This window comes from Cnephaeus nilssonii, assembly GCF_951640355.1.
Source record: "Cnephaeus nilssonii genome assembly, chromosome: 1".
NCBI classification, from domain to species: Eukaryota; Metazoa; Chordata; class Mammalia; order Chiroptera; family Vespertilionidae; genus Cnephaeus; species Cnephaeus nilssonii.
This window is the reverse complement of record NC_137072.1, coordinates 105,665,423-105,679,072: the sequence shown is the minus strand read 5'-3', so window position 1 is coordinate 105,679,072 and position 13,650 is coordinate 105,665,423. Positions and strand designations below refer to the sequence as shown.

The 13,650-nt window shown below is 42.7% G+C and overlaps 1 protein-coding gene across 2 annotated transcripts in view; it reads left to right on the top strand.

Annotated features, from left to right (window-relative positions):
- The window catches only part of LOC307103148 (cytosolic beta-glucosidase), a gene marked incomplete at its 3' end in the record, with an annotated part of 114,010 nt that extends 103,664 nt beyond the window's left edge, over window positions 1-10,346 (top strand). For both annotated transcript variants that reach the window (XM_079777196.1, XM_079777195.1), the window contains one exon: window positions 10,144-10,346. In XM_079777196.1, the coding sequence (XP_079633322.1) occupies window positions 10,144-10,346 (203 nt within the window). The remainder of the gene's footprint in view (window positions 1-10,143) is intronic.
- Between the last annotated feature and the right edge of the window lie 3,304 nt (window positions 10,347-13,650).

Genomic DNA, 13,650 nt, shown 5'->3' with positions numbered 1-13,650 from the left:
ACCACTCTGGGGCACAGGAGCTTCAGCAGCACTAGCAGCTTCACCCTCAATTCCTTTTCTTTAATGATTTATGTCTCATGACCCACAGCTGACCCATTCCCACAGAGCACAACCCTGCCCCAGATGCTACACTTTCCCTTGATGCCCTGATTTCTCTGGTTCTCAGCACTGAGCATTTTATGCTGACTCTGCATCCTCTGAAAGCTGTTGGAAGCCAGATGGGAGGAAGAGATAAAATAGGTCTCATCCATTGCCTTTCCAGACTTTGAGAGAAATAATAACAACAGTAACACAAGTGGTGTATATGGAGTGCTCACCTAGTTCATAGTGAACTTTATACATATTAATTTATTTAAAACCACCACGATCCGAGGGAGAAGATACTAAGACCTGCATTTTATAGAAGGGGAAAGTAAGTCCCAGAGGAAAATAAAGAAAGGAAGGGAGGGTGCAATGGAAGGAGGGAGGGAGGGAAGAAAGAAGGAAAGAAGAGATGGAGAGAGGGATGAAGGGAGGGAAGGGAGAGGAAGGGAAATGATGGAATCCTTCCTGGTGGAAGAGAGCTTCACTCGCTGAGAACTTTGATTTCCATAAGAACTTCTCTCCTGCAACAGAAGTAATTGTAAAAGTAAGAATGACGGAGTAATTATGATATGGCACTGAATGTGTAGCTATCCTCAGATCAGCTTTATAATTCGGATAGTTTTATATGATCCCTTTCAACTGCTTGCTATTTGCAGCTTCTTTCCCCCAAAGTCTAATGTAAGTAAAAGGAGCAATACATATAATTAAGAAATCTGTATGGCTTGTTTCTGGTTAATTGGCATTTTCCTATAAAATATTTAATTTTAGCCTTTGGTTTTCAAAGACACTCTTTTCAGAAAGTCATAGTTTTTGCTACTTGTAGTTCCCATGTGCCAGTGGGGATGATTTGGGCATTTTCACAGATGCTGTCCAGCCACTAGCATTCACCTGGAGTTGGGGGCGGGGGCAGCTTATTCTGCATTTTCTATGTTTAGATCTTCCTGAGGTTGTTTTACTTAATTTTTCTCCAAAGAAAGGGGGGAAATTCTTTTTTCCTCCAAACAAACAACAAAAAAAGAATTCTCTTACAGGAACTGTTACTCAGTTAAAGCTGCCCTCCAATTTGTAGTGTAGTGCTCTTGTGCACATTATAAGCAAACTCAGGGAAACATATTTAAAGTTACTATGCAGGGAAATTGCCAGGAAATCTGCTTCAAACTGTGTCCTGGGAAGACTTTCTCTGGCTTTGACAGGCCTTGAGAGAGATTCTTATAAGCCATGAGCAAAATCAGGTGGCTGGTTTGGGATTCGGAGTCTAGTTGGCAACCGCTGGTGCATTTGTTTCCTAGGGCTGCCTTAACAAACGACTACCAACGTGGTGGTTTAGCACAACATAAGTGTATGAAACATATTCTCTCACAGTTCTGGAAGCCAGAAGTCTGAAATTCAAGCATCTGTAGGATCGGTTCCTTCTGGACATTGCGGGGGATTGTGTTCCTTGCCTCTCTCCTAGCTTCTGGGGGCTGCCTTGGTGTCCGTCGGCTTGTAGACTTATCACTCCAGTCTCTGCCTCTGCCTTTGCATTGCCTTTTTCCCTGTGTTCCTTCCTTCTCTTCTTTTATAAGGACACTTGTCATTGGATTGAGGACTCACCATTAACAAGGGTAATCTCATCTTGAAATCCTCACCTTAATTACATTTGCAAAGGCCCTTTTTCCAAATAAATTACATTCGCAGGCTTCTAGTGGACAAATCTTTTGTGTGGTCAGTCAACCAACCCATGACATATGATGAGTTGAGAGGATTTCTCATAATCTACTGGGATAGGGATAGGGCTTGACTAAGCAGTGGGATGAAAGGCATTTTGACACCACCCCCCCTCCCCCAACTCTGAGTGTTCAGCATCTCCACCTTAGGCTCTCAGTAACTATCCATTTCTGAAAGGTGGTGTGTCTCTTTGCCCAGAGATCCTCTGGCTATGACTCTTAGGGAGAGGAGCTAAGGGATATTCTCCCACATTTATAAGCCTGAATATTTATGCCACTGGGGTTGCAAATGGTGTTCAAAAAATTGTGGTGGACTATCAGAGCTTATTCTAGACTTAAGAGTCTCAAACTTGATTAAGTATAAAAATCACTCAGGGAGTTTATTAAGGATAAACAGAAATCCTCAGGTCAATATCTATACTATTAGTTTGGTAGGGCTGCCATAGCAAAGTGCCAGAGAATAGGTGCTTAAACAACATAAATTTATTTTCTTACAGTTCTGGAGGCTGGAATTCCAAGATCAAGGTATCAGCAGTTTGATTTCTTCTGAGGTCTCCTCTTTTGGCTTTGGGATACTCATCTTCTGGCTGTGTGCTCACTATCTTCCCTCTGTGCACATCACACCTGGTATCTCTCTCTCCTGTTATAAGGACACTAGTCATATTGGATTGGGGCTCACCCTCATTTTAGCTTAATCCTCTCTTTAAAGACTTTCTGTTCAAATAAGGTCATATGCTGAGGTACTGAAGGTTGATGCTTCAATATATGAATTTAGCCCATAACACAACCCAAGAGAACTTTTTAAGCTATGTCCCAGGTAATTGCAAGTGGTTCAAGTGGTCAGAGTCTACACTCTGAGATGTTTTGACATTTGCTTTGACTCTGTGTCTTTATACCATCCTGATTCTTCCACATCACATATATAGCAATAAATTAATGCAAATAGAAGATACTCCATGACCCTTTGCAGTTACTCCCAAGACCTCTCCTAACTCCTGTGTCTTTGTCTCAGATGTTTCCTTTCTATTCCATTGACTTTTAATCTGAGGTTGTTTTGATCCTGTCTTTGGGACTTATTATGACATTGACTTAGTTACATACTACTTAAGGATCTTGCCCAGCCGGTGTGGGTAAGATCTTTCATTGACCAGAAAGTCACGGTTTGATTCCTGATCAGGGCACATGCCCAGGTTGCCAGCAGCCCAGTCCCCAGTAGGGCAGGAGGCAGCCAATCAATGATTCTATCTCATTGTTGATGTTTCTATCTCTCTTTCCCTCTCACTTCCTCTCTAAAATCAATAATAGATATGTTATCTTGACTCACTCCCACTCTACTAGTTTGTCCACATCTGAGATAGGATTCGCTGCTCAAGAGCTAATCCCCAGAATGCACCAGCTCAGCTAACATCATACAGGTTTGAGAACTTGAACTCCTAAAACTCAGTGCTTTGGGGGAGGTCTCAGGATCACTTCTCAGGACTCAGCGAGGTGGGAAGTCAGGCCATGACTTGGATATGTCACTCTGGAGAAAAAAAGGAATCTGTCAACTGACATAAAGAGCCTTGCTTTCAGATGTATATAGTATGTTTATATCTGTCCCTTCAACCTTAAACTCATCTTTCTCAGACTGAATGTTGTCTTTGTGACTCCTTTTCCCCTTTTACACAGTCCAATATTTTTATGTAAAACCAATTTCTACTTTATCAAAATGTTTGGGTTGGGGGAGAGAACACATCAGAGTAGGTTTTTCCTTTGGATTCTGCATTCTCCTAAGGGGTTGTCAGAGAGGAAAGCAGCAGAAGCTCACCATGGGCGAGTTATTGTGCTGGGTCCATGCTATCACACTCAGTCCTTACAGCATGAGAAATGATAGGTCTCTTTCACCTGTGTAACTGTGGCCCCTGAGATTCAAACCCAAGCATGTAGATCCCAAATCTGCCACATCACTTTGTTTTTTGGCTAATCTTCACCCAAGGATATTTTTTCCATTTATTAATAAAGAGAGTGGAAGAGAGGGAGGGAGGGAGGGAGGAAGGGAGGGAGGGAGGGAGGAAGGGAGAGAGAGAAAGAGAGAAACATTGATGTAAGAGAGACACATCCATTGGTTGTCTTCTGCATGCGCCCTGGAATAGGGGCAGGGATGGCAACTGAGGTACATACCCTTGACCAGGAATTGAACCCACGGCCCCTTGGTCATGGGGCCAATGCTCTAACTACTGAACAAAACCAGCCAGGGCTGACACATCACTTTTTTATGGCTCCTGAACCTTGATGATGTTTCAAGTTGGTCTCTATGATTTAAACATAGTGAATATGGTTTGGTTATTTGATAATCTGTCTGACAATCCTAATAACTGAGATCTTTGTGGGTTTGTTTCTGTTGTCTGTTAATTCTGGTAAATTTTCAATGGCATCATTTTTCCATGTCTGTCTGGTTATATTTGATAATGTGTGATAATTACACTTAAAATATTTATAACAATTGGAGGTTTAGAATTTAGGTCTATCCCTTCAGAAAAATTTTAAATAAATATCTTCCAGGCACTTGGGGTACTACCAGTCTGGAATCACCTCAATTCAACATCCAAACTTGATGGTCTCTGAATCATCAGTTGACTCGAGTCTTTCCAATGACTGGATTGCTTCTGGCTCACCCTTGTCCTGCTAGTTTAGTCCTTGGGGATCTGAGTTTTCTGGGTGTGAGGTCTCATACTAGATTTTTGACATGGTGTGGCTCTGTGCTTTGACACCTCTGCTCACCCTAGAAAATAGAAAAGGTTCTGATTTCCTAAGACTGGAACATTCCATCAGGCAAACATAGCTGCCAGGTCTACCAATCTCAATGTCTACTTTCTGCTTTGGCTTGGTAAGTCCCTACTAAACTGGCAGCTTCCCATTGTTTTGAAGATTTGTTTTTAAATTTTTCTAGTCCATGCTTACTTGTTTTCATTGGAAGAGTTTGCTCAAATAATGTAGCCTGAAACAGAAACATAGATGCTGTATTTTTTTCTTCTCGCTCCTTCCAGGGTTTTATCTTGCTCATTTTTCTCCTGGGAGGTCTGCTGCCTTTCACATGGTCCTGAACCTCTCCACCGGTTCTTGTCACGGCAGCTTGGGTCTGTGGATTAGCGGTTTGTTTGATAGCTTCATAGTTATGCCACATTCGTGGATATCTTCCGTAAGTCCCAGGCAATCTCGAAAACAAGGCTATCTCTGTTTGCAACCAGGGGGATATAAATCCCTTGAGACCAAATGCCCACTTTTTAGCCTTTTGTAATGTGACAAACACAGACATGATCACAGCACTTTATAAACCAGTAAGCTGAGAAGATGCTGCCCAGTGCCATGAAACAATGAACTTCTAAAACAAGTTGTGTGTGTGTGTTGGGCGGGAGGGGGAGGGGGTGGGTAGTAAAGAATGTAGTTTTGCCCAGAGAGCAAATTAGCCTTTGCCCTCAGCTTCTGGGAGAAAATCTATGTCATACCTGACAGAAAGTCCTTGTTAGGGTGGGAGCTGGTTACCCCAGAAAGACCCATCATGTGATTGAGGGTGGGAACTTTGAGTCACACGGTGCCCCTTAATCTGGGAACCAAGTTCATCTACATTGGCCATCAGTCAATCAAGCATGACAATGCAATTAATCCCAAATAAACGGTCTGGACACTGAAGCTCAGGTGGCTTCCCTGGTTAGCACCACCCTGTGTGCATTGTCACAGGCCCACGGCAGGAGGGTAACTGGTCCTCTCTCCCAGGGGGGAAGACAAGGGACATTCATGTTTGGAACCCCTCAGACACTGTGCTGTGTGCCTCTTTCTTTGGTTGATGTTAACCTGTATCCCTCTAACTGTGAGAATAATAAGTTTCAGGGAGTCCTTGTAGCAAATTATTGAAACTGAGAGTGGTTTGGGGAAACCTTTGAACTTGCATTTGGTGTGAAAAGTTTGGGCAGTTTAGTGAAGGACTCTGCCCTCAACCTTTTCAATTTGGCAGACTCTGGGTATTATATATATGCTAGAGGCCCGATGCATGAAATTCATGCAAGAGTAGGCCTTCCTTCCCCCAGCTGTCGACACTGGCTTCCCTCTGGCACCTGGGACCCAGGCTTCCCTCCGGCCTCCGGCATGCATCCGGGATCCAGCCTTCGTCTGGAAGGTCGTCCAGAAGGACATCTGGTCTAATTAGCATATTATGCTTTTATTATTATAGATGTGTGTGTGTGTGTGTGTGTGTGTGTGTGTGTGATGCAATACTGACTCAGGCTATAACATATGAGCAAGATTAGATACTTTTCTCTTTGTGTCTTTATAGTCAACCTGCTGTGAGACCCTTTCCAGTGGCCTTTTAGTCCCAAACCAACTCTGACTCCATGGGGAGTGTCACTTTCATCCCAATGTGCTTTGCACTCACCCACAGTTCCTGTAAGTCCCTGTTTACTTTGCCTCCAACTCTGGTTAAAGAAAGAAAGGGAACCCACAGAAGTGTTTTTTTCCCCGCTAAGATGTGGACCCTCATAAATCATTGTGACAGGAAAGGCGATGACGGTCTCTTTCTGTTCTTGAGATTGGACCAGGAGAGGCGCGCAGGTTCCAGCACGCTTTTGTAATTTGTCCCAGTGGTGGCGCAGCGCAAAGGAATCCCGCAGCAGGCCGGCTCCTCGGCCCTAACTAACTAATTCTCTACTTGAATGTTCCTGCAGCGAAAACGCAGAGACATCCACCAGTGTCACTCAGCCCGTTTAGTACCTGCTGCGGAACTCCTGGCAGTTAACAATGAAATTGTCCAGATTTCCTTTTTTGTTCCCTTCCAAGCAGGCAGGGCACCATTTTTTAGACCCCTGTTTAGCACATGAATCAGTCCTTTTGTATTTGATCAGTGGGACTGCGCATGTTTTCAGAAACTGTCTGGCTTTGTACCTAGCAGGCGTGCTTGTTGGGCAGTAGTTCTGCAAACGAGAGAAAGAAAATATGCAGATCCTCACATGTCGCCAGATGGGATTACAAGGCAGTGAAAAGAGGTGGTTGTTTTCTGGCCTGATATTTGCCTTTGGTTGTTTGAATTCTTAGGGATATACCATCCAGAACTTGTTAGTTTTTTTGTTTTGTTTTTTTAATTATTTTTAAAAAGAGGTATTTTGCAGGTTGTGGTGACAGAGAGGGGAGGAGACTCAAATGGCAATATGGACAAGGAGGAGAAGAGGGAATATCGAGTAAATGCATATTCCTGCAAAGCTGGATGTGCTTGAATATTATATATTTCTTCTTCCAGCAATACTTCATAAGAGCCAGTCCAGCTTGGCTTCATTTCTGCCCCGAGGCCATTCATAAGTAAAGCACTTCTCATGCCTCCACACAAAAAGGTACAGGGGTTACGCATCGATGAACCTGTCAGGAACCGTTTGTCTATGGAATATCCACAGTAAAACAATAAAATTCTGAGAAGATTTGGAAACCATCACAGATGTAGTTGTATATGCTTACAAGAGACCTGGAAAATACAGATTTACACCAAAGGAAAAATTTGAGGGTGGGTCTTGCTTTTCCGAAGCTAGAGGAGTCTCTTTGGTTGAAAGCAGTCCCCAGGGCAATGAAAATTTGACTTGTTACATGAATGTCCATTTTCACCCAACTTATTGTAGGATATGTCTATCTTAGAAAGTAAACTTCCCTTTTAAGTTTAGTTTTTAAATTGAGAAGTGGATAAGAGTGTACCCTATAGATATGGTTCATTATTTTCATTTACAAAAATGCTCAAAGAAAAGATCTATACCACCTCCGAGTTTATCATTCTTAAAATACTAATAAAAATGAGCTCAGTTCTGTGACTAAAGTGATGGACTCAGTGTAAAACTGCGTAGAGAATTCTCTACATGTTGGTATCTTACTATGGAGTCTATAGGTGGGCTTTGGGGCATCCACGAATGAAATTACATAGAATGCTGTGTTTGTGCACATGTATATTGGGGGAGGGTCATTGCTTTGGCTCTTAGAGGGCTTAAGCACCACTCTGAGTTTAGATGTGGAGCAAAGGAGATGGCATAGCATTTTTGTGCCTACTCAGTCTAGGCAACAGGCACAACCAGTGTTGTGTGCTGGCCTCTTTCATTTTTGGAGGTTCTATTTCCAGAATTATAAGACATGTCTCCATTTGATCACAAGGTAAGTGTTGGCTTCCTTACTCATGTTATTATGGCCTCTTTCATTTACCTGTGGGCTTCCTGGATTATCTGGAAGATATACTTAGATGCTGGGCAGGGCCTTTACGGAATGTAATTCTAGGTACCAGGAAGAAACTCAGTTGTGTGTGTGTGTTTCTTTGTGTCTGAAAAGTAGTAGTCATTGACGAGATGTGTATTGAGTAAAGGAATCCTATATAATAAAGAGATAATATGCAAATTAACCCTCACACCCTCACAAGATGGCTGCCTATGATCAGGCCGGCAGGGGGGATAGTGAGGGATGACCAAATGACTGAACAAGCAGGCTGCATGGAGCGACCAGGTTGGCAGGGGGGTTAGTGAGGGACAACCAAACGACTGAACAAACAGGCTGCATGAGGCGACCAGGCCAGTGGGGGGCTGTGAGGGGCAACTAAGCCAGCAACAGGGGGCAGTTAGGGGTGACCAGATTGGCAGGGGGACAGTTAGGGGCAATCATGTTAGCACACAGAGAAAGTGAGGGGCAATCAGGCCAGCGGGGGGGGGGTGGGGAGGGGGGCAGTTAGGGGCGACCAGGCAGGCAGGCAGGTGAGTGATATGGAGCCAGCGGTCCAGGATTGTGAGAGGGATGTCTGACTGCCAGTTTAGGCTGGGATCAGGCCTAAACTGGCAGTCAGACATCCCCCAAAGGGTCCTGGATTGAAGAGGGTGCAGGCTGGGCTGAGGGGACCCCTCCCCGTGCATGAATTTTGTACACCAGGCCTCTAGTCCTATATAATAAAAGGGTAATATGCAAATTGACCTTAACAGCAGAACAACCAAGAACGACCCATCACTATGACATGCACTGACCACCAGGGGGAAGATGCTCAATGCAGGTGCTGCCCCCTGGTGGTCAGTGCACATCCATAGGGGGAGTGCCGCTCAGCCAGAAGCCAGCTCATGGATGGCCAGCACAGTGGCAGTGGCGGAAGCCTCTCCCACCTCTGCAGCAGCGTTAAGGTTGTTTGACTAACAGGCCCTGGGAGCAGGCCTAAGCCATTAGTCCAGTGGTTCTCAACCTTTCTAATGCCGCGACCCTTTAATACAGTTTCTCACTTTGTCATGACCCCCAACCATAAAATTATTTTTGTTGCTACTTCATAACTGTAATTTTGCTCCTGTTAATGAATCGTAATGTAAATATCGGTATTTTCCGATGGTCTTAGGCTCTATAGTAGCGGTTCTCAACCTGTGGGTCACGTCCCACAGGTTGAGAACCGCTAGCAGGGTTGCCTAAGACCATCAGAAAACATTACGATTCGTAACAGTAGCAAAATTACAGTTATGAAGTAGCAATGAAAATAATTTTATGGTTGGGGGTCACCACAACGCGAGGAACTGCATTAAAGGGTCACGGCATTAGAAAGGTTGAGAACCACTGTGTTAGTCGGACATCCCTCAAGGGCTCCTGGGTTGCCAGAGGAGTGTCTGACTGTTAGCTTAGGCCCAATTCCCTGGGGAGCGGGCCTAAGCCGTCAGTTGGAAATCCCCCGAGGGGTCCTGGACTGCGAGAGGGCAGAGGTTGGGCTGAGGGACCCCCCAAGTGCACGGATTTTCATGCACCAGTCCTCTAGTGAATAAATAAAACAAGTATCTAAATGAATAAATAATCCACTAATTATTACAATACTAGAGGCCTGATGCACAAAGATTCATGCAAGAATGGGCTTCCCTTCCCCTGGCTGCCAGCAGTGCCTTTACTCTGGCCCAAGCCCCCTTTCCGCTCCGGCCTGGAGCCTCCTTTCCGCCTTCTCATGCTGCCCAGAGGCCCGGAGTGGCTGGGGTGGTGCGGAACACCGGCATCCTGCCCCGCCCCTAGCCGCTCGGTGCCTGTGCATGCAAATTAACCTGCCATATTTGTTGGGTTAATTTGCATACTCACTCCTGATTGGCTGGTTGGGTGTTGTGAAGGTACGGTCAATTAGCATGTTACTCTTTTATTAGGTAGATGTAACTTCACTTCTTCAATGAAGTCCCTGCTCCATTAAACCAGTAAATCAGAAAAGGGGATTGAGAGGCTGGTTCTGTTCCCTTTGTGACCTCCTGCGCTAAGAAGATGCCCACACTGGTCATCAGTGATTTTTGTCTGCATTCTCATCAAACCTTCCTAGAAATGTTTCCTAGTAATAGTTCCCTCCTTTTCTTTTGAATTTCAGCTATCCAGCTTGATAAAGTCAACCTTCAATTGTATTGCGCATGGTCTCTTCTGGACAACTTTGAATGGAACCAGGGTTACAGCATCCGGTTTGGTTTCTTCCACGTTGATTTTGAAGACCCAGCTAGACCCAGAGTCCCTTACATGTCAGCCAAGGAGTATGCCAAGGTCATTAGAAACAATGGCTTAGAGGGACATCTATAGAAAAGATGTCTGGGTGGTATCACCCAGAGAAGAGGCCTCTGTATTTGCAAAGGAATCTGCTTTGGGGATCCCTCAGACAATCTCACATTGCCTTTGTAACCCTCAGGTCCTCTTTCCTCACTGTGCATTTGGATCAATGGGGCTTTTAGAAAAAGAGAATAGAAAATCACTGAAATTTTTATATTAAGAAATCAGATAGACTTAGAAACTTCTATGTAAATTCTTTAACATTTTCTAGAAAAAAATAATGCAATATTTATTATTGATTTGCAACTCTAATAGCTGACCATTTATTATAAAAATACTTGTTCACGTGTCTATTTTTTTTTCTGGTTACATAAACTATGGTTTTCTATTAGGTCGATATTTTTCCTACTGTTTAGTATAAGAAAATCAAAATTAAAAGGTAGTCACATCATATAGTTATGCATTCTACTCACCAAAGGGATTAGATTAATTGATAACCTATTTAATAAAATGGATGTGTTGATATATTTGGCATATATTTTTTCTATGTAGGAACAAGTACATCTTTCTCTTGCCTGATGAACTTTTGAAAAATAATAAATCAATCAAACAAATTAGACTATGAATGCCAGAAACAGTATTTAAATGCTGATGTTTAGCAGAGACTGGATTCCTACTCCAGGGTGACACCAGTTGATAACACCCATGAACACATACATGAGCTGATTGACCACGAGTATAAGCAGAGGAGGGAATGAGTCACCACATTGGTAGTTGAAATGTCATATATGTATTGGGCTTGAGTGGAGTTGGGCCCTTTACGGAGCTTCTTTGGTAATAGATTTGGGCTCCCTCTGGACTCCATGTTTCCCGTCCAGCGGACTCCTCACATAGCTGGAATTTGGACTCTCACATCCTTGTTTAAGTACTATTTACCAAACATTCATTTGCACATCAGGCTCAAAACTAAGAGGTAAGTATTATTACCCCATTTTGCAGAATGAGAACTGAGACCGCAATTGATGTGCATCGTCCTGAAGTCAAATAAGTGCATGTTTTCTAGACCCAGCACTTCTTTGGCTGCAGCGCTATGTTCTTTCCAGCACACCATGGATTACAGTGCCTTGGAAGTCTTCTGTGCATTTTTTGAACAGAGGAGAAAGGAGCAGAAGTGTGGGGATGCCTTTTCCAGGAGGAGGTGGGTAAGACAGTTTTCAGTATTCTCAGTCTGCTTGCTTGCTTGGTTCTCATAAGGCTTTTGGCCTCAGCAGACACTATGTCATTTTTTAAAAAACTGTGGTCAATTTCTGGATCGTTTTCATGTTCATAACCAGGGTATTATTTACAGCAAAGAACACTCTCTCAGTAGCTTTGGACAGAGTAAGAAAGAAATGGTTGTAGTAGTTCAATAAACGTGGATGCACCGGGGAAAATTATATGAAGATTAAAATGGTGTCCATAGGAAATTCTATTACATCTTTGCCACTGGTTTGTTATTTTTATTGTTCCATGAGACATTATCTCACAATTTGTGTTCATTTAAAAAGCACATTTCCAAATCTTATTTCATTCTTTTCCTATCCAGCCTGTCTTGTTCATTTTCAACATGCATCTTATTTACAATTTATGTGCCTTCTTATATTATCTTGCAAGACAACCAAGTTTTCCTTTTAATTAGGATATTGCTTTGAATATTACTCATCCTACAGGGCACATTTACAAGTTTTACAACAATATAAACGAAGACTGTATTTTGGTTACCGAAACCAATAACGTCATATCCGCGCTGTAAATACAGGACCTGTCACATTGGGTCCAGCAGGTGAAATAAACACCATGGCTGTAGCTCCCAGGCTTCCTCACAGGGCAGGGCCTTCTGCAGCTCTGGGCTGGGTGTTCAAGGCCAGTGTTTCACCCAGAGGTGGATCAAACTTCCCTAATTAGTCCTGTAAATTAGAATTGCCACAAGGTTAAACTGAAGGGAAAAAAAAATCCAGCCCCAAACCTAAGGGCCCCTATAGTATTTTAATTAATGTTACTTTTAATTGCTTGTATTAACATTAGAAAATGAGATTGATTGGCTTTTGCCTGTCAGGGTAACAGAACTTGGATTCTTTAAGTGTAAAAACAGTTGTTAATTATACTTAAAAATCCATAGATACTGCACTTAGATGTCTTGAAGGTCATCTGAGGCTTGTAAAACACATGTTTTATGTCTGTTTTATCTAAGGAGAAACTTGGGTATCACAGTGATGGATTGGAGCTCCTTGTATTTCTTTCTCTCTACCTTCCTTCCTTGTTTTTTATTTGTTTGTTGTTGTTTTTTCCTAAGGGAACATGAACATAGGTCATTAACATCCTGGGGGTCACTTTTAAATAATTTGTAATAGTTTTTATTTGGGGCAAGTTATTTCTAAATTGCTAAAAATATGCAGAAGATAACAGTAGCCCATTTTCATTTAGATGTATAGGGCTTTAGTTTTATAATTCCTACAAACAACACTGGAAAATGTCTACCTAAGCTCTTTATTGAGTGAGAAGGCATGAGTTCTCATTAAGAAACCCATAAACTAAGAAGCTGGCAACCTTGGTATTTGGCAGTGGAGTGCCAGTCAGGCTTTTGTGCTCAGGGAATTTGTGTTCAGTGTGTAGCTTTTAATTATTTTTATGAACGAGGGAATAATGAGTACATTTGTAATATATTGAAAAAATTCCCCAACACTGACTGACCAAAAAGTAGATTTACATGATAATCCTTAAACACCAATTCTATTGCTCAGTGCTGAGCAGTAAGAAAATAAAGTACTGAGCTTCATTACTGAGAGAGCAGAATAAATCAAAGCTGATAGAATTAATACTGTTTAATTACTAGCAATACACCTTATCCAGAGAATGCATATTCACCACCAATCACAGTATTTTAGGCTACAGTTGTCCTGGGAGGGATATAGCACTAAGCACAAAGCACGATGTGCCTTAAAGAATGAAATTAAAAGACATTTGAACATAAAGACACTTTATGGTGGCCTTTAGAATTACACAGCATGAAGGAGAATCAACCTTCTTAATTGTGGCAGTAGGGAAGACAGGAAGATGTATAGAAGCTCTGGGTTAGGGTGACTGGGTGGAACAATTCCCAATGGTGACAGTTAATGAGTACTGCTTGTAAAGAGTAGACAGGGCCTATTGTCTCAGGTTTTCTTAGTATCTACAGTGTCACCTGACCCATGACTGGGTAATGTGACCTTGCCTGAGTGGCTACTGGTACCAGTATAAGGCAAATATAGTGTAATCATTATGAATATAGGCTTTGGAGTTCACTTGGAGTTAAATCTTG